Below are 26,720 nucleotides of genomic sequence, written 5' to 3'. Positions count from 1 at the left end.
CAAAGCATTATGGGAACTATCTTTTGACTTTGGAGTTGACATGGCAGCTGTCTGAACTGAAGGGGGCCCAATGCATCAGACTGGAAGAGTCTAGTTTAGAGAATTGATTCTTTTTTAGAAAGAGATTGAAACTGCAACACCTGGATGTCAGTGTGTATTTAGTGGCTGCACAAACATCAAGGGAATTCAATTTTGGGGTGAGCGGCCACATTAAACAACAAAATAAAGCCTTAAGGTTAGGACAAGCCAGCATCCTGCCTTACCACCACTGGCCTCTCTCAAGAGAAATCAAGAGGCAACACAGCTGTCAGCAACACATTATCTTCACTCACCTTCTCCTGGTACTGCCGTCGAGATGAGTCCAGGGATTGGATTAGCGCGGTGGCGTGTCCCACAAACATGGCGTAGCAGGTAGCGCCCACGATCATGCTGAGGATGGTCAGCCACACGTCTGTCATGCCCACCGGGGGGTACATGCCATACCCAATACACAGCATGTGGCTCATAGCTTTGAAAAGTGCGTAGGAGTACTGCTGTCCCCATGTGTCATTCTGGATGAAACAGAGGAGAGAGGGCGAGTTAGGGTGAGCACATTGGAACATTTATCTTTCTATCGTGCTCACTCTCTGATAAGGGTGTTGATGGCACATTAAAAAGGTCAATGAGCAGCCTGACAGCTCCCAAACATACACGCACACATCCAATTACTTAAGACAAAACAAATGGCAGACGTCCTCTTCAGACTGCCTTGATTCAACACAGAGCAGACGGCATGGTAAAACATACTTTTCAATATGCAAACATTTGGGCAACAGCCTAAAACAGAGCCCTGAGAAAGGGCGGATGGAGCGTGAGACACTAGAGGCTTGCATGGCATGAAAGTAGGTCAGCTATTTAGAAGAACGTGATTTCTCTGTGAGGTTTTCTCATTTGTAGATAAATTGCCCATTTTCCTTTAGTTCCCGGTGGTAGTTCATGGCAAATCAATATCAACTCTCTCCTGGGGGTGACATGTCCAAATTGCTTTCAAACTCATTTCCACAGCGGAAAAGTCGGGAGAGATAGCAATTTTATTAGTGACCTCCTGAAAAGGTAAGGAGTGATGACCCGGCAAGATAATGGGACAGCTACTGTAAAAAGAAGACAGAGAACTGTCTCCTAATGATTCTAATCAGAGCCAAACCAACTGTGACTGAGTCAATACAAACTCTTTGTGTAGCAGGTAACGTAAGCTAAACATGAGGAGCCTTCCATCAGAGAGGTGGCTGCCTTCGAGGCTTGAATTAATTCAGAAAGATATATTTGTTATTCCGTCACATTGAGAGTCATTCTTCTACATAATGCAATTAATTAGACAGTGTTCACTGCGAGAAACAAAACAAACTGCATTTTGATGTTAATGAGAGGCTACATCCCTCACACGAGATTTTATACTAAGTACATTATGAGTGCTCATCCTCACGTCTCAGGGCCTCCTCGATGCAAAGGGCTGTTTGTGGCTACAGAAAGCTGAGGAGGCAGCCGGCGCAACCTCTGTGCACGTTTGGGACTCTGAGCTGGAACAACGTGAGGAGCAGAAAACGCCTGAATATAATTTAGCTGCAGGAAATCCTCTTGTGACAGGCGTTTGGCATGTGAGTCAGAGGTGCTGAGATGGATGTATTAAAACATTTATGGGATGAAAGGCGAGATGTTTTAATGGTAGTAAGTGTGTAGGTCTCGTTATTAAGAGCAGAAGAGAAAAGGCAACACAAACATTTGATTTTTATTCATATTTCATATGTATTATTTCTGCAACTTTCAAATACAATATGCTTTTCACTGCTGCAGAACAATATATAAAATCTAATCTTAATCCATGCATACTGTACTGTACCTTAATGATGAGCGACATTTTACACTATATGACAGCTCAGCCTTATGCAACTTAAAATAATCGGCGTGCAACTTGCATATTGAGCTAGCGGTGAAATGCATCTTTCATGGTGATGAAGGGAATGTCGATTTTAGAGGAAATGGTCACGGTTTCACATGCGATATAACATGTAAGATTATTAATCCAGATAGCTGAAAGACAAAGAGGCCGCCGGTTCGATCCCCAGTTCTGACGCCGTCCCCGAGCAGGACCACCTCACCTGAGTGTGTGTATCTCTGCACACACAGGTATGGAAAACAAGCTAAAATTAGCTAATGTGTGAAACATCTCAAGGGACAGTGGTTTGCAACATCTGTCGTTTCTTATGATTAAATATAACAAGTGAGCATGTCAGGGATGCAGCGAGGCATGATGAACCAAATGCATCATACCTTGAGCGATGTAACTACTCATGTGACATCTGTTCCGGCACGGAGAGCTGAACATACGGCTAGACTAGAAGCGGCTTTTGGTCGTCATCTTTCTGTTAATAAATGTAGTGTCCTCTCTGTATGTTGGATTATTACTTTAGAAAACAGTCATTGTAGCCTTTATTAAATTCAATTACATTCTAAAGAAAATAACGCTGCGTATTCTGCAACAAAAAGAAATATGGCTGTGATCATTATATGAATACTAAACACCTGAATGCGGTAAATTGAGATCGCTGATAAACCTACAGAGTCCAGGAAGCTTTAACTCCACCATGTGGACGTCTTTCAAGTTTTCACTGAATTGAGTTGCCGACCTCAGAAAAGCCCAAACATCGCCCTACATGTATATTGATAAGCCATGAGTTAATGATCCACTCTTCTCTGCTGCATTCCTTAAGGGTTAAATATATGTGGATTTATTGGTATGTTGTACTGAAGAGAGAAGCATTCACTGATGTCAGATCAGTCTCTAGTAAGGAACCTGACAAGACCTCAGATTTCTTTTAGAGCTACACTCTTTTACAACATGCTAATTTAGCACGCGAGCCATCAGCTGCAGGTGATTCAGAGTCGTACATCAGGTGTGACACAGTGCGCCTCCATAAGCACAGAAAAGAGAAGTCTATTATGAGTCAGGCTCGAATAGAGACTCTACTCCAGCAGCTGTTGTAACAATGCAGCTAAATTAAAACACAGCATGAGAGCTCGCTGGAAACTGTCAATATTCAACCAATATTGAATAAGGTCGTTTGTCCTCCTTAGAAAATCAATGTTCCCTGCACAGCCTCTGTGTCTCTCTCCTCTCACAATATGGACAGATGTCGGGAGCTCCAAATAAATAAAAATAATTAGCTAATTGAATAAATGTGGGCAAAAAGTAGCAGATAAATATATTTGATTTAGGGCTTAAAATGACAGATATGCGATGCGATCTTTCCCAGGATGCTAAAGGGTTTTAGTGCAGTAATTACTGAAGCTGACGGATGAGATAAGACAGGACATAATCTGATTCCAACAGGCAGGAGGACTCGGCACAGGAGAAGCACTTACCACCATCTTATTTTTGGACACCCAGCAGTCAGCGGGGAAGTCCTGCAGCATGGGCACCAGGAACTGCAGGCAGCCGTCCCAGTGACACAGCAGCAGCATCATGCCGATCAGGTTGACTATCCTCACCATGGCGCTGGCTAGGTCATAGGTCATGTGGAAGATCTGAGGGGTGGGAGAGGAAGGAACCAAGAAACGAGTTAGGGTAGGATGATTCAACGCGCTGACGGTCAAATCCCTGAAATCTCAAAGCACACAAACGTCCTCAAGGGACATTTTCCTCGTCCACAAACAGTTCAATGACTTCTGGCTCTATTATTTGGTCACGTCATATACAGGGTTTATGGTTTAGGCATCAAACAACAATGTACTTAGCCTGCAGAAACCATCGCTTTTTACATTGCACACAGACGAGCTGGTGGATGCAGATGTTGCTGTACAGAGAACGGTCCACTGGGGAATGTCAGCAGACAGGGACCAGAGCTTTATCTCCCCTGATGCTGTATCGCTCTTATCATCAGCCACTCAGCCAAACACAATAATGTACAAGGCTAGAGGTGGCTGCGCTCCTGGGGTGAGAGCGTACACAGGCTGAGTTTGTTAATCCTAATGATAAATATACTCATAAGGCGCTACAGGACTTCTGGGCCGGTGTAGATTTTAATGGCTTCAACCATTCAAAGCCTCTTAATCCCATTGAAGACCACGGTGTGCACTGTTAACTGCTCCACTCCTTATTAAAATCCACTCAGTGCCTTTTAAGCGCTTGTGACCGAGAGGGGATATCTCATCTTCATTTTGTTGTTCGGCAAAAGGTAATGCTGCAAACAAAGATGAATAAATCAACATATTTGTCACCCAAAATTTAATCTCAGTCCTCGTTCCTAAAGCACTGGGCAGGTTTATTTGTTCTGTTTCCACCTGAATGTATACACATGTGAGTATGCATCGGAGTATTCTTCCTGTGTGCGTGTTAAGAAGGAGGCTGGCAGGGATCAGTGTGGCTGCGACATCAAATCACATCAATTTAGCGCCGTCAACAGGCCAGCATGAAGCCAGAGGTCTGCCCGGGAAAATGTGCACGAGCGAGGAGGGGAGCCAGGCTGGAGACATCCCCACACACACACACACACACTCTCTGTCTGTCCACACACACACACACACACACACTGAAACTCAACGTGTCTGTCTACCACTCTGTCCCATTCCTTCTTTCTTTGGGCTCTTGTTCAAAATGTTTAGCCTGAGGCACTTTTACATCACCTCAGCTGAATCATTCGCTCAGCTGCACTTTTCTCTCTCAACCCACCAAATTCCCTTAATTTTCTAAACTTCTGTTCACAGCCGCAAATGTGAGCGATTGTTTGTTTGTTTTTGTGTCTATTCTTTAAAAAACGGTGATAAATAAGTTGTGTTTTTTAATAAGCGATGCTGTGTGGTGTTGAATCTCCTGCTGTAATGGCATTCCATAACATTAAAGTGTTAAATTCACTCTGTGGCTGATGAATAAATCATGAGGTAGCCCTTTCCATCTCCCACATTGAGCCTGATATATTTTTCATTTGTGAAATCGTATTTTCTGACACACTGTCTGCTTTTAAATCTGTAAAAACCTGCTAAGCAAGATGTGAATTAAAATACAGCAACTCCCGGGACAGGACTGACGAAGATATAAAGCAGACAAGTGCACAGCGTATTGTTTGCATTTTAAATTATTATTTTAAATGAGTCATTTGAGATTCATGCATAATTACCATTGCAATATTACATTTATCCTCAGGCTCTCTGCACTGGGAAGCTACATATGTTATCTCTGTATGCTTAATGCTACACGATAGAAGCACCATATTTAGGTGTAAGGGGGAGAAAGATATATGTTTTAATGCTCTGACAGAAAACCAAAGTGAACTTGGAGTTTGCAAGACGTTGACCAGGCAGAGAGGGTCGAATGAAAGACGTAGAGGGGAAATGTTCTTGGATACCTCGGCTTCTGTTGCATCAATGTTGACCGTTTAAAACATATGCATGTCTCTTGTGAGTTAAACCGAAATGACTCTTCTTATGGAGGCTTGGGGAGTAACAGAACACATGGAACAGTGTTACGTAATTAGGGTTAAAAAAACCAACATAAAATCAGTTACAGCTGCAGAAAAAGACTCAGATTACCGAAACATTTAGTAAAAATGGGGATTATTAGCAGAATTACAATTTTTAAATACATTTTTAAATAAAGAACCATAATACTATGCATCTGCGCACACATTACAACACGAGTCTCACACAGTGTCTTCTTGCGTTAGTGGAAAATAATGCTTTCACTGGCTGGAGGTCATTACTTTGTATGTACAGCAGAAAAGCATTATATAGAAGTAATATATAAATGTGCATAATTATGTTGCAGCCAGAGACACAGGCGGTCGCTGGGACGACGTGTTATTTCTGTACTTAACAAAACCAACACATATTCCCAGTCTGCCTAAATGTTTTCTCTGCTGCCGGTAAAACTTCATCCTCCTGCTACAACAGGTAACAAGAAGAAACACACACACACACACACACACACACACACACACACACACACACCCTGGTGGCAACAACTCTGCAGCACATTCCTAAACATCAATACTGCTTTAAATAACACTGCAGCATAAAATAAAAAGTTTTCTCTTGCATATTTGGTATTGAGATAATCTAAAAGTAATGCTTGTATTAGGTTTTACATTTCTTAACAGGTGATTAGTAATTGTTTAGAGTAACCCTCCCAACCTTGCGCTTGTGGAGCAAGGAATAATCTACCGTCTGCCCCTTTGCATTGTGTCCCTGAACCTGTCAATATACTGAATACCATTGTACTTTCTACAGTGTCAGTATATTTCTGAAGCAGCTTCAATTCCTTTCAATATCGTGTGGCACAGCCTGAATGAGTCATTACTGTCCAACAATAACTCCTGCTACATTTCTACTGTAGACGTGCCCTCAAAAGGCCTCTGGCACTTAACCACAGTGTGGAGAATAAAGCCTATGATAACTGTCACAGGTAATGCCATGCAAATCTCCAGTTTGTAACCCAAAGTGTGCTGTCACTGGAGGAAGGTGATTCCTCTATCTCTCTTCACAGCTGTAATCAATTCAAATACGCCCCAGCAGGAACAGACTTTTCAGTTACGAAAAATTGTTCCCAAGATTGGTTCTGTTAGAAGGTTGTTAAAGGATCATTATTCTGAGTCAAAGCAATGAGGTGTCTGTATCTCTTCTCTCCCTCTCCTTTCTTTTTCTGTCGCCATTAAAAAATGGCCGCATAGGTGCATTCGACATGTACTATACAAATGCACACATGCGGTATTAAACACAAATGTGAATTCAAGCACAGTTTGCACACACGGCATTCCATAACATGGCGTGTTACATGGAGGATGATGGATTGCTGACCACTTTCTTTTAATTGATAGGGACGCAGAGTGAGCCTGGCAGTATTAGCATCAGCATAAACACGAGAGCTTGATTGATGAGGACATCGAGAGGCAACACAACAGCTTGTTGTTACTCTCACTACCCTCATTAGGCTTCTACATGCGAGACGCCATGCTGATATCCGCTTGCATTTTTATTTATTTTTTTAAACCAAGAACATGGGTCAGATCACGTAACTTATAGGAAGTCAACGGCGATGTCGAGGTTTCATTAATGCAACTCATGAAAAAGCAATTACATGGTTGTTAGCACTTTGAGATGGAGGCTGTGTTTTATGAACGTAAGCCACTTTAACCACAAGCAATAATAAGGCAAAGAAAATGTAATTAATTAATAAAACTACAACTTTAAATACTATGATTACTACCATTTCTTACCCTGCTGACTACCATTGCCGTCTACTAACAGTAGCAGAGAAAGGATTATCTGTATCTGTATCTGTTTAACCGATAAACTATCTGTCTCTGTATTTGGATAGAAGAACTGTAAGCGGGCGTAGTTTGTACCTTAAATCTTAAATTAAATCTTGGAAATGTTGTATTTTATAACCTAATACATGTCAATCATCTGCTCCTGCTAAAAGAACCCATATCCTAATGTATATAGTTTAACATATAAACACAGCTGGACAACATTTGAACACAAATAGACTTTTTGCATACTTCAATGGGAGAAACACAGCACATATATTCACAACATATAAAACTAGAAACTAAAGAGCAAAGAGGGTCAGAAACTGCTAAAGTCATAAACTAATCTGTATCCTTGTGAGGCAGCGCTCAGGCCCACACAGGCACAGAGAGGGTGAAGGCAGCTGCCGAGTCATCTCAAACAGATGGAGTGAGAAGAGCGTGATCAGGTGAGAGAATAGATGCATATGTCCCACGGTGCTGATGGTAGCTGCCCAGACACATTTGATGTAGCACTATACCGAGGCATCTGGTGTTTGCAGCTCACGCTGCTAATGATGATGAATGTTTGGGCTTGATGGTTTCCCGACACATAAGAGAAAGCAGAATTCTTCAGTTGTTTGTCCTGATGTCCTGTCTACCTCAAATCTCCACCTAACCCCGACTGCGTTTGAGTTTCACTGCTACGCACCAAGTGATATCTTTTATTATTACAGTTGCTTTAATTTGTTTTGCATAATTCATGTAATGATTCAATTCAATTGCACATACTATAATATGTTCTGTATATATTCTACTGCTTTTTGTCTACACTGCATTGTTCTACTCTGTGGTCTAATCTTTTGTTAGTGCAGCTCACCAATTATTTGTGTTTAATGCATTAAAGATTATGTCATTTTGGTGATTGTTGAAGATTCAGCACCCTCACACACACTGGAGCGTTATTATTGTTTGCTTGTACTACAGAGACATGGTTTCAAATATACATCAGAAAGCATGATATAAATCTTATTGATCAGTTTAAAACATGAATATATTTCATTTGGACGAGATATAGTGTGTTAATTGCCACATGCTGCATCTTCCTGTTTTGAGCAAGACATGATGAGTGATGAAGTTTATCAGCTAAATCAATCTACGCATGTCTCGGTGTTATTTTTAATCATCCCAGCTGATGGCAGATTTTTGAAGCAGGGGCAGGGGTTAGATTTCTCACTATAAATGCCTCGACCGAAATGTCATGTTCATGCATGCAGTTTTGTTGGATGAAGCACATGCGGAGAATGAGAAGTAGGCCTGGGAGTGGACCACTGGGAACACCCTTCCATCATCTGTCTAAACAGGCCTGCAGGGCTCCCGTCACAAAAACCACTCTCACTCCGCTCCCTTCCAAGATGCGCAATTGGGTTTGTGCAGGATTTCACATTTTTGGTGTAATAGTTTTTTCACCAAATCCACTGTGGGCATTGATATCACACGAGGCTCATTCACAATGTTGAGGACCTGTCACTGTTGCTGGCAAGCCTCATTGTGCACTCAATAATAGCCCATTAAATCTATTCTTCCTGCTTGTCTTATCTCTCAAAGACCAGTCCTCGGCCAAGGTAATGGGTCAGTGCGTGGGGGGCTGATTAGCTGATTTACCTTATTTAAATATTTTTGTATAGATTTACTGGGTGGAAATAAAAGGCGCCTCTCTCCTTCTCTGGACCCACGGGGGCAGCCACATGGCTGACTTCTATCAAAGCGCACTTTACTGACACATCGCTTTGTTTCTCCGTAACTGCAGCACACAGCCGTAAATCTTACCGGCCCAAGATGCCAATATTAAAAGAGATAGACGTTCTTCCTGCTTATAATAAATAAACACAGGTGGTGTAGCATAGTGCCTTACACCTCAAGTCATTTGACTTTACACCCCCCCCCCCCCCCCCCCCGTTAAGGGCTCAGCTCTTGTCTCATAAATTCATCTCCATTCACGCTAAAAGCAACGTTTACTGGGTCAGCCAGTCGAGACGACTATGTGGTAGGAGTCGGGCACGATGGGAGGAAGCCCTCAGAGCTTAGTCATTAGTGCACTGCCTTGAATCTGATTTAACAGGATGACTAATCTCATCCAAGTCACTGGTTCGTCAACAGGAGACGACTCCAATGAGGAGAATATCCGGTCACAGTCTTATTTTTATCCCGATGAAAAGTGACAAGAGGAAACTGACAAGAGGGAGACAGGGTAGACGTCATAACGCCAGTCTGCTCCGTGTGTGTGTGTGTGTGTGTGTGTGTGATGTACATCTGCACATCAAGTTGAACGCCATTATGCATGACAGTGTTAAGACTGCCGTACAGCCACCACCACCAAAACCTTCACTTATGCAATGCTTAAAGGATACTGATGGTGTTAGTGGTGCTCGGATTACAGTCTTTAAAGCGAAGATGATACGATTGCAGTTTCAGACGTCACTTTACGTGCAGAAATGTTCTAGGAGCATGTTGTGCTTTGTATTTAAATGAATAGTATGTACCGACAAAGCATGTTAGAGGAAAATCATTTGAAATCATTTGAAAATTAAATGGAAGTACATTATAACACTTGATCTAGCCACGATGCACAATATGTATTTTATACAATACCAATATACGTAAATCCTAAAGGGAACTACAAATATCAATACCACCAGTAAAAGTCCTGCATTCAAACATTTACTTGAGTACAACAGTATTTGCATCAAAATATACTTAAAGTATTAAAGTACTTATTAAGCAGAATGTCTCATTTCCAAATAATATATTATTGGATTATAATTATTGATGCATTAATGTACAAATATATTCAACGTTGCAGCTGGTAAAGGTGAATCTAATTTGAATTACTTTATATACTGCTAGTAGTTTAATATATAATATTACTCCAAATTTCATTTGTTGACTATATTTTGTATTAATAAGATAAATCTGCAATTAAACTAGTAAATACGGCTTTAAAGCAGTGGAGTGAAAACTACTTTAAGTCACATATAAAATGATTTATGTTCATATTTAAAAAAAAAATTAAATCACTTCATTGTAGTACGTTTGATGACAATCCAAAAAGGAATGTAGCTCGGCTTTCCCCCCCCCCGCCCTCTGTTGTCTTCTGGGAAGCCCCACTGGAGCAGTTCGGGGGTCAAGCATCACACTCAAGGACACTTCAACAATTTGTGGTTATGTGCCAACATGTCTGAGCTGCAGGCTATGAGCTCAGTATGCTCTCCTAAGTACATGCAATTATAGTCCACGTCAACGAAGGGAGCGAAAGCATGCACACGCTCACACGCAGGAAAAACACACTCGACATAGATACAGTATATTACAATGACTGGACGTGTATTTGGATTGCAATGCACCCAGCGATTAAGCACTTGCCAGATGTGCACGTACATGTGTGTATGACCTGTACCATTGTTTTGGCTCTAAAGAAGGCATCAGTACATTCGGCAGCTTCATGTCTCTCAGTCACGTTGTTATTTCACTTATAAATACTGAAAAATGACCGAGGATGATGCTACGTGTGGGGAAAAAGTTAACTGTCCCCGAAGGATTATGAAGCAGAGTTATGACGTGTTGGACCGGCCTATTGCTGTGAAAGTCCAGGTCACACTGGTGCAACTTCTTGAGCGAGGATGTGAAGCAAATGATTAGCTTAGTCACCCTTTGATACAGGTTTCTATGGTCTGTGTGGTGAGGATGAATCTATTTTTGATGACTTCAAAACAGACAGTCTTATGCCCGTTCCTGAATTCTTTGACGACTCCCCTCAGGCGCTTTACCTGTAATACATCTCAGCTGGGTTGTGTCCATGATTTTGCTTCTCCATCACTTCAGTACATTTGACATTGTTTTATTCCCTTTGTCTTGGTCTGAAATCCTAAAAATCTTTATTCACCGCAGAGAGTACATGAGAAAAGATTCTAATTTTAAAATGCGCTCCCAACAGTATCACTCGACGAGGCGTAAACCCATGCAGTGCAGTTCACTGAGCTGTATTCAACACTCCCGGAAGAAGTGTCCTCTGTGTGACTTCTTGAGGAGGAAATGAAACTCAAACAATAACACTCCAAATGAATTTGTGCATGACTATTTATAGCGTGCAGATACTCGTGAAATATGAGTAAAATAAATCAGCTTTGCCTTTTGGAGGACATCGGGACATCACAGCATGCAGCTCCTGCCATGTCAGAGAGGTGCACCTCATCGCGCCGACATATATAGAGTGGCAAGTAACGCTGAATGGCATTCAGTGATGTCACAGGGGCTAAAAATTGCACGGTGTCGTGGATCACACGGATCCTGCGTCTGTGAACACCAGGGGAAATAAAGTTTCACTTCTCAGTGTATAACTGTGTATTCATCTATGAACAAATGAGAATGATGAAAAGACCAATGTGAGGTCAGTGTGAAGTGTTACCAAAATATTCAAATGGCGATGAGATACATACACGCTGTCTGAAGTTGTAGCTGTCAATAGAAAAAGTCAAAAAGTCAGTCAGGTGTGGAGACCTCGGCGACAAGTGACAGTGGCAGTGACAGATGACATTTCTGTGAGGTTGCATCTGGAGTACTCTGGCGCTGAGGCAAAGCTGGCCTTTCACTCTGTCTGCCTAACTAGCATTCATCAGCAAACCACACACACACACACACACACACACACACACCATCCACACAGGCATCAAACATGTAAATGGCAGCTGCCTCTGTGCGTGTAATGTCCCCTTTCTTTCAAGTATTGTTTCGATGGTGTGTAGCTGCTGCAGTCATTACTGTCCTGCAAAGTCCTTGCTACATTTTTAATGACATGAAAAGGAATTGTTGCTCTTTCTTTCTTCTCATCTTCTAAAACAGAGGTGGTCGATCACAACCAAAAAAAAGTGTGTAAGCAAGTCCGCTCTCTTTTCCCGCTAACATTTCCTCCTCTCTCCTCTCCTTCCTTTGTTGCCACATTGCGCAGGCTGAACATATGACAGCTCACTGTCAGTGTGTCCACCCTATTCAAATGAAGGCCGACCTCAACCTGCATGTATCCCTGCCTTCATTGCGGGCTCAGAAGTACAGCAGCAGGCATGCATGCATGGAGGCACAAGGTGGCAAAGGGATTCTCCCCCAGTGATTCATTTGAACTTTTCCTCTCTTTGAAATGGCATCACAGAGGCCTTGCATGACTAATGCCGCCACACTTATACACACTGTTCTACACGGAGTGCCAGCTCAATATTTGAAACCAGGAGCGTTTCAGAATGCCTGTGGGCAGGTCTGGGGATATTGTGGTTTGATTGGCAATCAGCTTGCTGTTCAACCTTTCCATTGGTCCATGTAATGTCATGCAGTCAGGTGACGAGCACAGCCACCGACTACAGTTTGCAAACACGGTAATCACTGGATATCAGTACCGTGTTGTAAGTAGGCCCTATGTGGATGTGAAATTAGTGCAAAAGTAGTCCAAGCAGCTGAGCCAAGTAACTCATTTCTGTTCTTGACTGAATCCATTGTGTTGATGATCATTTTAAAGTTTGCTTGTATTTGTCCGAAAGCACCAGAACGATGTGTACTTGTGTACGTTATAAATAAAATCAAAGGGCTCATCAGCAAATCAGTGGTGCCAGAAAGAAACACACACACCTGGACTCACTATTAAATAGTTGTTTTGTTGAAGAGAAACAGCCCCCTTAGTAATACTGAAGCCACATAAAGCTGCAGCAAAACACAATTAATGCATTTTCTATTCATTGTCCTGGAGCGGGTCTGCTCTGTGTGCTTTTATAGTTTTTATGTAAACAGAACGTAAAAATAAATGATTTGCCCATTACATACTATGACTATCAAAACTGATGTAAAATAAAAAAGGAGTTTAGTGATCGGTTGAAATGTATCAGGGCACAAAAGTTGTGACGAAGTGCACAACCCATCTGTGGGCCTAAACAAACTGACCAACTAAATACGTTGCTTTTCTCTCTGTGAACTGCAGCAGAGCAATATAACATCTGTATTATGACCGTGCACACTTCTCGTGCCAAAGTACATCAAGACACTAAACCCCAAACTAAAGCCTCCGCACTGCAGCGTCCATCGCCTCAAAGAAATACAAGCTTGTAGGGGGCTTTGATTATTTTGAAGGAGGACATGTGGTATGACAAACAGCCGGTTATTATGAAGCACTGAACAAGTAGTCCTACTCGTGGGTTGCATTTATTACATTTCTTTCTCTTGTTTTGGGACTGACCAACATGGCAGCCTCGATGGTCTCATATTATCCTCGAGTGAAGTGTCTTCTTGTTGACTCCACACTGAGACTCTGAAGCTTCACTTTGCACCTTTTACCCCCCCGAGACTCTACAACAAGATCCATCCAGTGAGAGCAATGGGAACTTTGCTAATTATTGCCACAATTATAATCATGCTTGTGTCGCAGCAATCCCTCTCTGGTTCTCTGTGGTCCCATTGCTAGCTGGATGGGCGCACAGTGGGAAAATGCTAATCAACTTCTGGCCTCATCAACTTAATGATGACAGGGGTTCAGCAAAAGAGCCTCTTCACTCCTTTTCAAGGGGGGATGTAATCAGAAGCGGCATCTATCCATATTTTCTTCCCAGGAGAAGGTACAGAGCTTCTGAAAACATACTCAAAGTAACTCCCCAGCATGGGAATACCAATTGGATTATAGTTGGATTTAAGCCCTATGCGTTTGATTAGCTTCATCAATTGGTACGCTTGTATTATTGTCAATCATTGTGATTTCCTTGGTATTTTCCCAGACTCAAGTTTGTGAAGTCCAACTCAAAATAGCATCCACATCATACACGTGGCCCAACATTCATCACAACTATACTCATATATTAAAACACACTAAGGTGCACTTCCTACCTCTTCCCATTGGTGGATGTAGCGGATGAGCCTAGAGAGGCGCAGGAGTCGCAGCAAGCTGAGGATCTTTGTGAAGCGGACAATCCGCAAGGCTCGCGCCGTCTTGTAGAAATCTGAATCGATGCGCGTCTCCACAATGAGGAAAATGTAGTCCACGGGGATGGAGGAGATGAAGTCCACCACAAACCAACTCCGCAAGTACTTGATCTTGATCTGTTGCGGATCCAGGATGATCTCCGTGTTGTCCTCCTTGACGATACCCGTCCGGAAGTTGAGGACCAGGTCCATGAGGAAGAAAGTGTCGGAAACCACGTTGAACACGATCCAGGGGGGCGTGTGCTCGTCCTTGAAGAATGTGATGCCCACGGGGATGATGATGAGGTTGCCTACCATCAGCAGCAGCATGGTCAAGTCCCAGTAAAACCTTATTGGAGAGAGAAATTGAGAAAGTCAGAGATTGGATGGTGAAAGAGAGAACGCTGAAGTCAGAATATAGTAAAACACCGTTGGTTGTTGTGCATTTGAGCAAGTGTACACACATGGTGCAACGATAACGTAATAACCTATACATAATATGTTACCTCCCTGCCGTACCAGGTAGCAGCTTGACATGAGAGCTATTTGTGTTTGTACAGTAAATCCCAACTCAAAGGTCAAAGAGGGCTAACTGTTAATTACAAACTGTACTGTGACCTCGTCTGTCTTCTAGGCTTGAGAGTTTGGAAATAAATTGCACCGTCTGCTGGCTTGGTAATTGCATCCAGATTGGCTCTTTTGTGTTAAGGGTGATATATCCTGTATACTGCATGGATCACACCATGAGGGTGTTCTGCATGGTGGACTGGCCCAGTGAGCTTGGATGATTTACCCACCTGTCTTTAACTGGGCCACAAACATCTGTCTCTGCGCAAAACCAATCTCAAGAGCAGGGCCATAAGACACAAGGAAGAAAGGGTACTACAATACATAAGCAGGATAGGATATGCATTGTTACTGCAATATAGCAACTCTACCGCAAGTAATTACTGCACTTTCACGTCCTTGTTGCAGCTGATGTCTATTGATTTCATGGTTGATTCACGGCGTGTTGAAGTAAACAACTCACGGCTTTTCAATGAACAGCTGCTTTACAGGATGACACAGCTTGATCCAAAAAGTCCCCTGGCCCATGTCGTGTCGAGTTAAGAAAGAAAAGTAGTTTTCAGTGCAGGTACCGTCTGCCTCACAGAGCACACGCACACAGATAAAGATGAACTTCCATTTCTTTCTTCCATTCTTGTGCTTTTTTTCTTTGCTTTGTTGGATGGTGCACAGTTTATCATTGTATTGATGATTAGTTAAATGGCCTTTGAGATATGCTTCTGATAAAGTGCATCAACTTTAAGTGGTTTAATTCTTGGTACCTTGATATTCCTACTGATGCTTCTGCCATCACAGATGTTGCACGCCGCTATACAATAAACTTTTAAATGGTGCAGACTTGGTCACAGCTAATAATATGAGATGTTTGCAAACAATGTTGTATTTTCTTTCTGTGAGCATGACTAAACACCATTACTGATGTATTATGGAGGCAAAACCAAACACATCAGCGACCGTATTCACCGTATTCTCCATGTTCGTGTTTGTCATGGTTGCATTTGGAACCAATATTCTCTTTTCTACTAACACAGAAATCTGAGGACCGACTGTACATCACAGTAAAGAAAACTGCAGACGCTTAAGTTGTAACGTGCTCGGTGACAGTTTTCAAGAGCATCTCACACTTACACATGCATACATAAATATACAGAATACACACACATCTCAGTTTCAACTATTGCACACACAGAAACATGCACACACACACACACACACACACACACACACACTGAAGATACGGTGACAGTAATTGGAATTCTTCAAAGTAAAAGGGTACTGTTCCAGCTTGTTGTCAAGTGGAGTTATATTTAGACAGACCTTGCCACCACTGTGTTTGCTCATGTTAAGACTGAAAGCCCAAGAGGACAAGAAAAACTTCAAAGGAAGAAACGCAAACATAGGTAATGACATTTGTTCTTCAAATTGCCAATTTACTAATATTATAAATGCTAGATAGCCTGTGCGTTTATTGTCATCCTACACAGCTTACTATTCTGATGTACGTGAGCTCCCAGCGCGTGACAGGGTCTACCAGCGATGAATTAAGATTCTTTGTTTCTGATGACTCAACCACACATAATACTTTCCCATTTAAAAAAGTGTTTTTGCTTCTTTTCTACAAAATACTATCACAAGCAGGGGTTAATAGTATCCAGGTAGGGCCTGAGAAAGATGCCTGACTTTAGTTAGAGGATGCTGTATGAATGAAAGGTGGAGAGGAGAGCTCCTCAACATCTTTACCAAAAGAATAGCAAGACAGAATGCTGTTTAAGACCTCTGTATGTCACTCTGGCAGAAGCCACACACAGCTACTGCCGCCACCTGTGTGAGTAAGCCTCACTTGTTGTAGGAGTGTGGGGATTTCTGGTGCTGCTGTATGCTCATTGTGAAAATGCGTCTTTCTAAATATGAAGGGAAGAGCACCACGGATGTTCCAAAACGGCAAAAAGAGACAAAACAATCAGAGCATGGTACCCTTTTTGTGGTACCATTGTTTTTCAAATACAGAAATATACTGGTGGAAGATATTCTATGAGCATTAGTCTGATAGGGTTTGAGCGCACCCTTTAATACATATTGTGATTGACACAACAATGTTTACGGATCAGGAAGTCGCTCAATATGAAGAATTTCAAAGAGCTGTGTAGGAATCCTGGTGGAATATAAGTGTTTTTACGTGTAGACTGTGGTTTTACATGCACATGTTTGAGTGTTCGTGTGTGTGTGTGTGTGTGTGTGTGTGCGCATGTGTAGAGTATATGCTCATGATTTCTCCTTTTCACTCTTGTGGTTGCCTCCTAATGGAGGTCAGGCCACCTAAACATAGCAGGGATCCATTTACTGTGCTTTATTATTCACTGGGACCCTGACATGGAAGAACATTGTTCTATAAATACAGTTGGGGCGAGTGCGGGATCTTAGGTGGACATTTCAAAGGCATTAAACAATCCCATATCTCTTTGTGCCTCCCAAATCAATGACTCACACTGTGTGTTAAACCACCTGTCTTGAAATCAAATGAGAGCAAAATGCAGCGACCTAGTAGTGGAGATGTGAAGGTGATATTCCCCGATGTTAGGGGAGAGAGAAACATCTCATTTTAAACTGTTTTATAAAATACATTTAGTGCACAAAGGATGCTAAATAAGAAAATATGTTAGACCCCAGCTACAGCAATTAAATACTTATTTTAAGTATGACAACTAATGAGAAAGAAAGATGGAAACTGCTGACGCTTTGACTTTTTCTGACATTTTTTATACATCAATCTTTTCGCTTGCCTCACAAAGGCGAGTCATAAAATAGACATGTAACAATGTGCTTTTAAAATACATCAGATACAATCTGAATTAATTATTATTATGACCAGTGGGGAAGATCGGGAACGAGGCCCGACGAAGCAGAGAAACGTTGAAAACAAAGAGGCAGCAGCATAGCTCACACCTAACTTGTTGTGGTGCCGAGAGTTCAACGTACTGATGAAGGGAGCCCTGACATTTTGCGGTCTGTGGGGACAGAGGCACAACCCACTCTGCTCTCCGGTGGGGTGACCAGGGACAGCAGGAACATGTTGTCACCCTCAGAGTGCATCTGACTACACGATAAGCCTCTCTCATTCTCCTCACCCTGCCAGCCTACCTGAAAGGGATCGTGAGAGCCCCCACAAACAGCCGGAGATGGACACACATTTACCTTTCGGAGTAGCCTATATTTAAATTAAGGGGGAGGGAGAAGGGATAAAAGAATGTGTGTATATATAGTCCTGCATATACAGGGAGATTACAGGGGGTATATGTTTATATGTTTGTATTTTTGCATGCATATGTGTGTGGACTTGTTTACATTTCCCTTGTCGAGACGTCTATCTGTTGGCTGAATGCGAGCAGATCATCTGTCATGTCAGGTGCACGTGGCAGACAGCATGTAACAGTGCCTCCCCTTATTCTGCAGCACACTGACTGAATGGGAACAGCAGAAGAACACTGGGTGCTCCCAGACTGCACTTCCATCACTGTAAATGTGATTTGGGGCTACTAAATGATTGGAATGGAACTGTTTTTGCACGAGAAAGTAGTTTCCCTTTTGAATAATTAATGTGTGTGTGTGTGTGTGTGTGTGTGTGTGTGTGTGCTCCCATTTTCTCTCTGAGGATAAGGTTGAGCTATCAGGAGTACTGACTGACTATATGCATGAGAATTAAGTGATAGCACAAACACCCCGCTTGATTTTTGACCACAACATGCCCATACACACGGGTTCCTATACTTGATCTCCAGGTTTTGGTTTATACCAAGGACCCATTCCTACCAGGACTCTCTTGTTTTCTCTTGAACTATAGCTGACTGTGTGGATTTAATCAGGGTTGAATGTGACTTAAGGGAATTGAAGTAGAGATGTAGATAAACCAACATTCATTTTAGGCTTGGAAACAATTATATAAAGCCAATCATGAAGATTGATCACATTTGGCTCATACCCGGTGTGTTTAGCCTCGTGTGTTGCATCACTTCTAAAGGGACTCAGATTGTAGGCCTACAGTGTGTGTTGATTATTGTCAGTGTCTAAATGTGTGTTAAACATCTGGACCTGTTTCTCTGTGTTTAGCTGCAGATACAGATGAGATTAAGTTTAGAGAGATGTCACTTTCATAGACACCGATAGCTGAAATGTAACAAATGTAATGACCCCTGCTGTAATTGTTCTGGGGAGGACGGTCTGAAACTAAACCTATCGTCTCTTAAAACAGTTTTCTTTATCTGCAGAAGCTGGTTCACGGTATAACTGCTTGTCGGCCTTCATTGGAGAAACCACTTCACTGCCATTAGATGTTACTGTATCTGATATACAAGTTTAATTTAATGCACACGTTGTTTGACCGTGGGTAAAGGGCACATACTATTTAAAGCCAGTGAGAGTTATTTATAATATTAGGTTTTTTTAACTTTACTGACAGCTATCTGCTGTTGTAGCACACATTTAACTGAACCTGCTCTACATTGCAGTTACACTTAAATGATAACTGACAGAGCAACAGTCTTATAAAGTCCACTGCCATTTTGAATGAATAAATGAGGAGGATTGAATGAAAATGAAGCATGAAAGGCTCTTGTGAGAAAGAAAACTAATTTTACATAAGCTACACTTAGTCAGAGGAAGAGGTAGGCTGATCTATGACAAAGCCCGTCACACTAGGAGGAGAACAACATCTGTAACAACTGTGTATTGCCTATAAAAGAGCAGCCCGTTGGTTTAAACAAGCCAGTTGGCAAACTCAGCAAGATTTAAGTGTCTGGGAGAACAAAAAAGAAATCAGGTTAAAAGGGTTAATCCTATTCTTGTTGTCACCCGCTCCAATGAACTGTCGTAACGGTGCTGTCTTTGCCGAGCACAGCCAGCAGGCACACTGCAAGCACATCACTGACACTGGGGCTGTGCAGTCGCAGGTTGCTATATTTAGCTGAGGCACGCTGTTTTATCAAACCTAGGCAGATTTCATCAGAGGAAGAGGCAAATCTCCCCAACCTTAGGCTACGTGAAAACAGAGGGATTTACTAAATACCTACAGAGGGGAGAGGTAAAATCAACTGAGAGGAGTGAACCTTACCTAACACTGCTAAAAGAGATCCAGAAATAAGATTACAGGTAGTTCTATGGTAGGACATGAAGGTAAGGGTACAGCGCTCTGTCGAGGACTGTTATTCAACACAGCCAAGAGAAAGACGATGCTAAAGGCAATGTCACATCTGCTGCAGAAGAACATTTCCCAGTTGACAGAGATCTGACCCCTTTAAAAGGTAAGCACTGACAAAAAAGGAGGCAAAACACAAGAGTGGAGTCTGCGATCAGTTGGTCGACAGGTCTTCTGAACACTTGACAACAACTGAATTATAGCTTTTACATCAGTAATTAGTGTAAACACAGCAGGGAGAGAAGCCTGTATTGATCATTATCACCCTATTGCATATGGTCAGACAATGCTTTAACTTGAATTAAAGTGCAACCTGCCTGTGGGTCACTTGGTGCATTATATTGCTCATAATATGATGGCACAAAACCTTTTGTAACTTAAGGCCCACAAAACATTTCCGAGAAACATTAACTGAGCTATACATGTGTGTTACACCACTGTCAGCTTTAATGACCAAAATAAATATTCTGCTAACCCTCACCCATCACTGCCTGCCAGTATTAATCCAAATGTAAAGTATTCAGGGTCATGTTCCCTCACCAAACGCTTTGGAGCTTTTACTGGCGCAGGGTTGTCTCCAGTGTGCATTTACAAAAAACACAGCACATTCCTTTAATGATGATTTTCTATTATGTGTTTAAAGGGAATTCAAACCATTCAGTAGCGTATTAATCACTGAAATGCTTGTTGCTCTCGTCGTTCAGAGGTCTGGATCCAGGTTAACCATCTTAAAGAAACTCTCTAATGCCACAGCGTGGATCCCACACAACCAACAATAAGCCTCAGATCCACTCATTGAACTAAGTCCAGCCTAAACTTGCTCTGATGTTTGAACAGCTCTGAAGTGTGCACTTAAGAGCTCTGACTTAATCATGAAATCACCAAAGCCACTTTGCAAACTGACCAGATGTAATCAGGGAGCCCACTGAGAAGAATGCTAGGAAGTAGCCAAGTCTGTCCCCTTTTCATATCAGTGGGATTTCTTTTGATTTGTTGGGCTGTTTTCGAAACAAAGAGGCTCTGCCTGGCGCCTTGTGGCTATTCTGTATCCCTGTCCTCGTCTCTGTCGCCCTGCAGAGTCCTTCACAGCTTCCCAGAGCGCAACCTTCTACCTATCTGCTCACAAAAACTGTACACAGGTTGTTTGCGGTCAGCAAATAAATATGCCCACTGCGAGGAAAAAACTGAGAGACAGTGAGTGGCAGGGCTGTAATGTAGAAGACACGGAGAGGACACAGAGCTCTCCAGCCGGTTCCATCAGCATGCACTTATCCTACTAGCATGTGCCAGTATCTGCACTCCAGCTTTGTGGACTGTCATCCTGCCACTAATTGCATCTGTGTTTTATCATGATGCCTTGTTATCTCCCACAAGGTCCTTAGAGTCATGTCAAAGGGGTCCTCAGTCAGCCAGCCACAGTGTGTGGCAGAGGAAACACCGGTCAGTGCCTCCCAACTGAACACAAAAACCCCTCCCCTCGCCGGCCCCGCTGCTCTGTTGGACAGGAGAGAGCCAGAGACAGAGAAAGATGGAGCAACGGGCTTTCTCTGAACATAGATGAAGTGCTAAGATAATGTAATGCCTATAATACCAGGAGCTGGTCACAATGTAAACCATCACCTCACGCCCTTGCTCTGAGCTGCACCAGTACTGGGCCATTATCTTCACCACTTCAGGTGCTGCAATCAGCAAATGGAGCAGCCACAATGAAAGCCTTTTCTATCCATCTCCAAAACTGTGATCTGAGGTCAAAGGGTGACAAGGAGAGAAGGGACACGAAGAGAAAAAATAAGGGGAGAGAAAATGCGGAATCAGAGAGAGAAAATGAGACTCTGTACAACATGTTAGGACAAAAGGACGGGGACAACCAGGGAGGCGAAGTGTCGAGAGATCCATGTCACTGTGGTCTTCTGGACGGGTCATCACTATTCTTTCTACACTTGTTGTTTTTTAGCAATGTTGCACATAATTAGAGTTGAATAAAACCAAAATAAATAAATAAAGCTTAAAAGCTGATGGAAAAGCCTCACTAAGAAGACACTCGGAGCATGAAATCAAATCAAATCAGAGAGGAGATGCAGTTTAGCTGATTTCTGCTGGTCTGCGTGAGTAAGCAAAAGCGGAGGCTTATCTGACTGTTAAACCAAACAGGGCAGGATTTATCATGTGTATTTGTTAGCTCTATAATTTCTTGATTGTACATGATAAACAGGGTCAGGGTTGGATTTATACACACCAGCTTTGCTGCTGCCTCCCTATTCAATCAAACACTGGGTAACTTGGTACAACCAAAACTAGTGTGGGGAATAAGAGGACATGCTATCGACTGTGGATAACATGGTGAAGACAAAGTCCCCATCCCCCTCCCCATAGCAGAGAAGAGGGTCTGTCTCTCACCACTACATGTCTCATAATCCAGCCATTTGTGTGAGTCTTCTCGACTCCCAGCATGTGGCAGAGCAAAGCCAAACACATTGATCCGTGGAAGTATTTCCTGAGAATCACGCCAGCCACACACAGAGTTCTTTATTCAGCGCACTGGACTCTGGTCCTCTCTGAGTGGAAACCCCACTGTTTCCAAAGCTCTTTAGCCTTCTATACATTCTTACACCTGGAGAGGTTGTCTAATGAAATGCCATCCTTCTCCCATGTAAGTCCTGCACAGATGACTGGAGGGAGTGATATTTGCAATGTTATAATGGTAAGAAGTAGAAGAATGACATGTGATGACTGGATGAATGTTTGGCACAAGCTCTGTTTCGTGACACACAGTCGTGCACCTGAGTCACCTGCAGGTGGAACTGGTTATTGTTTCTGGCACATTCTGCTAATTGCCACTGAACTTAATAGAACGTGTCTGTGAAGCTGAGTGTCTTGCATTAAATATAAAGTAATTTGTAATATGGTGTTTCTTATATTTTGTCCACCCCCTGGAGCAGCATATCAGTGCCAGTTTGACATCTTGGCCATTTCCTATCTAGGCTGATAGGAAAAAAGCAATCCAATTTCAGAGAGACAGGGGCTGTGAGAATCCACCTGGGACACAGGCAGGGCTGAAAAGGTCAAACTGTGTGTACTGGCTGTAGCCGAATCTGTGTGAGGAGGAATGAACAGGCTGCGGCTGCAGCGTGCATGCAGAGGTCAACACAAGGGAAGTTCAGATTTGGTTACAGTACAATACAATCTATGCATAAAAACATGGGATTTTTGTTGGGGGTGAAACACTCAGCAGTCTCTCAGAACACCATTTTTCTCCAGTTGAAAGACGAATCAGGGTCAAAATAAAGTTTGCAATCAATACTTGAGTATGGGCTTTCATATATCACACCATGTTGTTTCAGAGGTCAAAAAACAGTGGTGTATGATTCAATGATTCATTCCAACCATGTTGACAATCACCATACAATGCAGTGTGCTGTGCTCTCTTGATCAAAAATCATTTCTTCTTTTCAAAGTTTTCACTTTTTATGTGCAATAAATTCTTCAGCGATTACACATCGGTTAGTAAAAGCAATAATATCAGAGTGAATATTCTTCTGTCTGGTTATCCTTTAGGTTATGACGCAGAAGGCTGATTCTCTGCCCTTAGTCAAAGTAAAGAATGCCCTCTTGGGTATCACTGAAAGAGTACACACACTGTATAGAATCTGTGTTGATGTTGAGTGCTTTTTGACCAGCACTTCTCAAATGTCGGATTGAAATTAAAACTAAATATGTAAAATGAGATTTATAACCAGAGCCACTATTTGGTAGTGTAACTGTGCCACAAGCTAAACATAAGAAGCATACAGTAAGGCATCACTGGGACTGTGTGTATCTCCACAGAGTTACAATCAGCCCTTTTGCACTATTTATATATTAAGTGTATTAAATGTCACAACGCTCACAAATCCAGCTGCAACCTGTTTCCTCCCCTGCATGAGCCAAGTGAACAGGTGAAGTCAACAAGGTACCAGTATCAGTCCATTGTGTGGAAAGAGAGCGGGCTCCTCTCTTCAGAGAATGTATGAACAGAAATACAGAAAGGTCAACAGAGGTCTCGGTCACTCGTATCTCACACACAAGGCACGTTAGACGTGACTTGACTATAAGGTGATCATTTGTTAAATAAATAAGAAATACATATTTTCCCCGTAAACTCCTCTGAAATGTTAACATAAGTGAAACTGACATATTTAGTCATGTGGTCAGTGGGATAATAATCACATCTGTCCGTTGGCAAGAGAAATAAATTGGACACCGAAATGTGTTAAAAGAGGGGAAAGTCTTGGCTGACTCGTGCTATGTATCCACCTGGAGAGATTATAAATTGATGTTGCAGTGCAGAGGATGGTGGTGCGAGAAGGACACACGACATTACATTTGTCAGGTGACTAAAATACATTAAGCATGCCAGCTGGGTGACGGCACTTAACAGAAAATGCTTGGAGCAGGCTTTCCTATTTTCAAAACGTATATGATGTCCAATCAATCAATATAATCTCACCTCGAGATTACCGTCACTTTGCCAAGGTTAAACTCAGCTCTCTACCTAATATGTAAAGCTGAATTATATGACATTTCAGGAGGGTAACAAAAAAAAACTCCTGACATGCAAAACAAAAAGGGGGAGAAGAAAAAAAAAAGCCGTTCTCTTACAGTTGTTATCTCGTGTCCTGATTTCACACTCCCACACAAGTGTGCCTGGCGAGGTCACGCGGTACCGTTCAATCATTCTGCCACTATGACAGGCAACCTTCCACCCACCGGCCACGCACATCATCTCCGCGCTCCCTCCATTAAATAGATTGTGCTGTAATAATCTCTTGGCTCCTAATATTCGTGGATGAGCACAGCAGCCTATTTTGATTACCCCACTTTCAGGCCCAGCCAGAACCATGTGTAATCCCCATGTTTTACCCTCACTAAATTAAAAAGGAGGAATTATTTATTGGAGACCGAAAGGAATAGATGACATTCATCCTATGTAGAGTCAAAACGCTTGTTTTCCTCCACCTTCCCATGCAGATGAGCACCACAGTATGATACAAGAAGACCTGCTCCACCAGGGCACACGGTAACACTCTCCCGTCTGGACTCACTTCATGCAGCTTTTATGGAAAACATTTTCATCTTGTACGGATCTTGCGAATCATCATCATTAAGACCATCTGCACTGGAAACCTGTCAAAAACAGTTTAAAGGGGCTCTGAATGTCCGGGCATTACACTCCTCTACTGCATTTCCAGCTCCTCACCTTGACCTTTCTGTAACTCTCACTCAAACTATGACTCCTTTCACCGCCACAAGACGGGAGTATCACCTTTCGCTGCAGCCGTGTGCGTCACTTCATCTCATTTTTCAATAAATCCACTGACGGCGAGCTAGAGGACCCCACGAGACCCAAACAAATCAATATCCAAACATACTCTCAAATCAACTGTAATCAACCTGACTGAAATAGAGAATGATGTTATTAAATGTGATCCCTGCCTCTCACAAACACAATAGACACAGACACACGGATACACGTGCGCACGCTCCGGTACAGTAAGAAGTACTGCATCTTCAACAACAAGCCTACAGTCGTTAGTGGCTGCCAATGCTTGATACAGGAAGGACTGTAAAGCTAAAGTGCACAATTTACGCAGTATTCAAATGTCTCAAAATTCATCAAGGGAGTAATAACCATGGGATTTAGTTCCCCCAGATTCCCCACAAAATACAAGATAAGTACAGTTAGCACCGCTATCATTGCCCCGTTATTCTTATCAAGTTCACTGAGATTTCATTATCATTTTAGTCTTTGAGACATGCAAACGTGCACAAAGTCAACACAGCTATGCTACAGTGAGAAGCTGTCCACAAAGGTTTTTCTATGTGTGCTAATGGAGGACGTAAAAAGTGCTATGACTCACTGTAGCAAGAGAATGAAACATCAAATCCAAATGTAAACGCTTCCAGGATACACAGTGCACATTTTCATTTAGTCAACACTTTGCCTAAAAGTTATTTCCCTTAACTATATCACAGCCTTAATGTGCACATCAGTGACTACATCTGCTCTACTTTTCTTTTATGTATTCTCTGCAAAAGAAATAACAGAAGTTGTAACTTGTCTTTTCACAGGATTTATTTTTGCCACTGTCTAGGTAATGTCTTCTGGGAAACAGAACTGGGTGTGCGGGAGTAATACAAGGCTGTAGTGGAGAAGGGATGGAAGGATTCTCCTGACAGTTGCAAAGGGATTTAACTGACTGACAGAAACTGCAGGACAGCTGACCCCCCTCTCTGATAGTGTCGCCAACACGGCTCTAAAAGGGAAAACGGGGGATAATTAGAGCTTTCAGTGCAAAAAGATAATTCCAAAGTGTGACACCTTCTTGTCTATCTCTCCGGGGAAATGTGGAAGTCTTTCCAACAGATGTGTCCTCTGGGCTCTGAATCACAAGATAATTAAAAGGCACTTGACGATCAGAGGGCTGCATTCTAATATTGCACCACATCATCTGTCTAGAAGTCTGCACAATGCTGCTGCATTGATAGAATCCACTCAAGGGGCCCTATGCAAACAGTTAAGAAGAAGAAAATCATCACCTGGTCTTCATCATACACAGATACAGGATCCATTGTGTGAGAAGGGTATCATTTTGTCAATCAAGCACTAGGAATATTCTATTATCCTCAAAAAGTGGCAATAAGCACGATATGACTTTTATCAATCTCTATTCACGACCAAA

General features: G+C 42.3%; 1 protein-coding gene across 2 annotated transcripts in view; it reads right to left on the bottom strand.

The window, feature by feature from the left end:
* Positions 1–26,720, bottom strand: part of hcn4 (hyperpolarization activated cyclic nucleotide-gated potassium channel 4) — a 58,614-nt gene that overhangs the window by 25,358 nt on the left and 6,536 nt on the right. For both annotated transcript variants that reach the window (XM_029456012.1, XM_029456003.1), the window contains exons 2-4: positions 14,172–14,595; positions 3,400–3,561; positions 333–551 (exon numbers count right to left, since the gene is read on the bottom strand). In XM_029456012.1, coding sequence (XP_029311872.1) covers positions 333–551; positions 3,400–3,561; positions 14,172–14,576 — 786 coding nt within the window. In that variant the 5' untranslated portion in view covers positions 14,577–14,595. The remainder of the gene's footprint in view (positions 1–332; positions 552–3,399; positions 3,562–14,171; positions 14,596–26,720) is intronic.

Source organism: Cottoperca gobio, chromosome 3, assembly GCF_900634415.1.
Source record: "Cottoperca gobio chromosome 3, fCotGob3.1, whole genome shotgun sequence".
NCBI classification, from domain to species: Eukaryota; Metazoa; Chordata; class Actinopteri; order Perciformes; family Bovichtidae; genus Cottoperca; species Cottoperca gobio.
The sequence above is the reverse complement of the archived record's forward strand: the minus strand, read 5'-3'. Positions and strand labels throughout refer to the sequence as shown.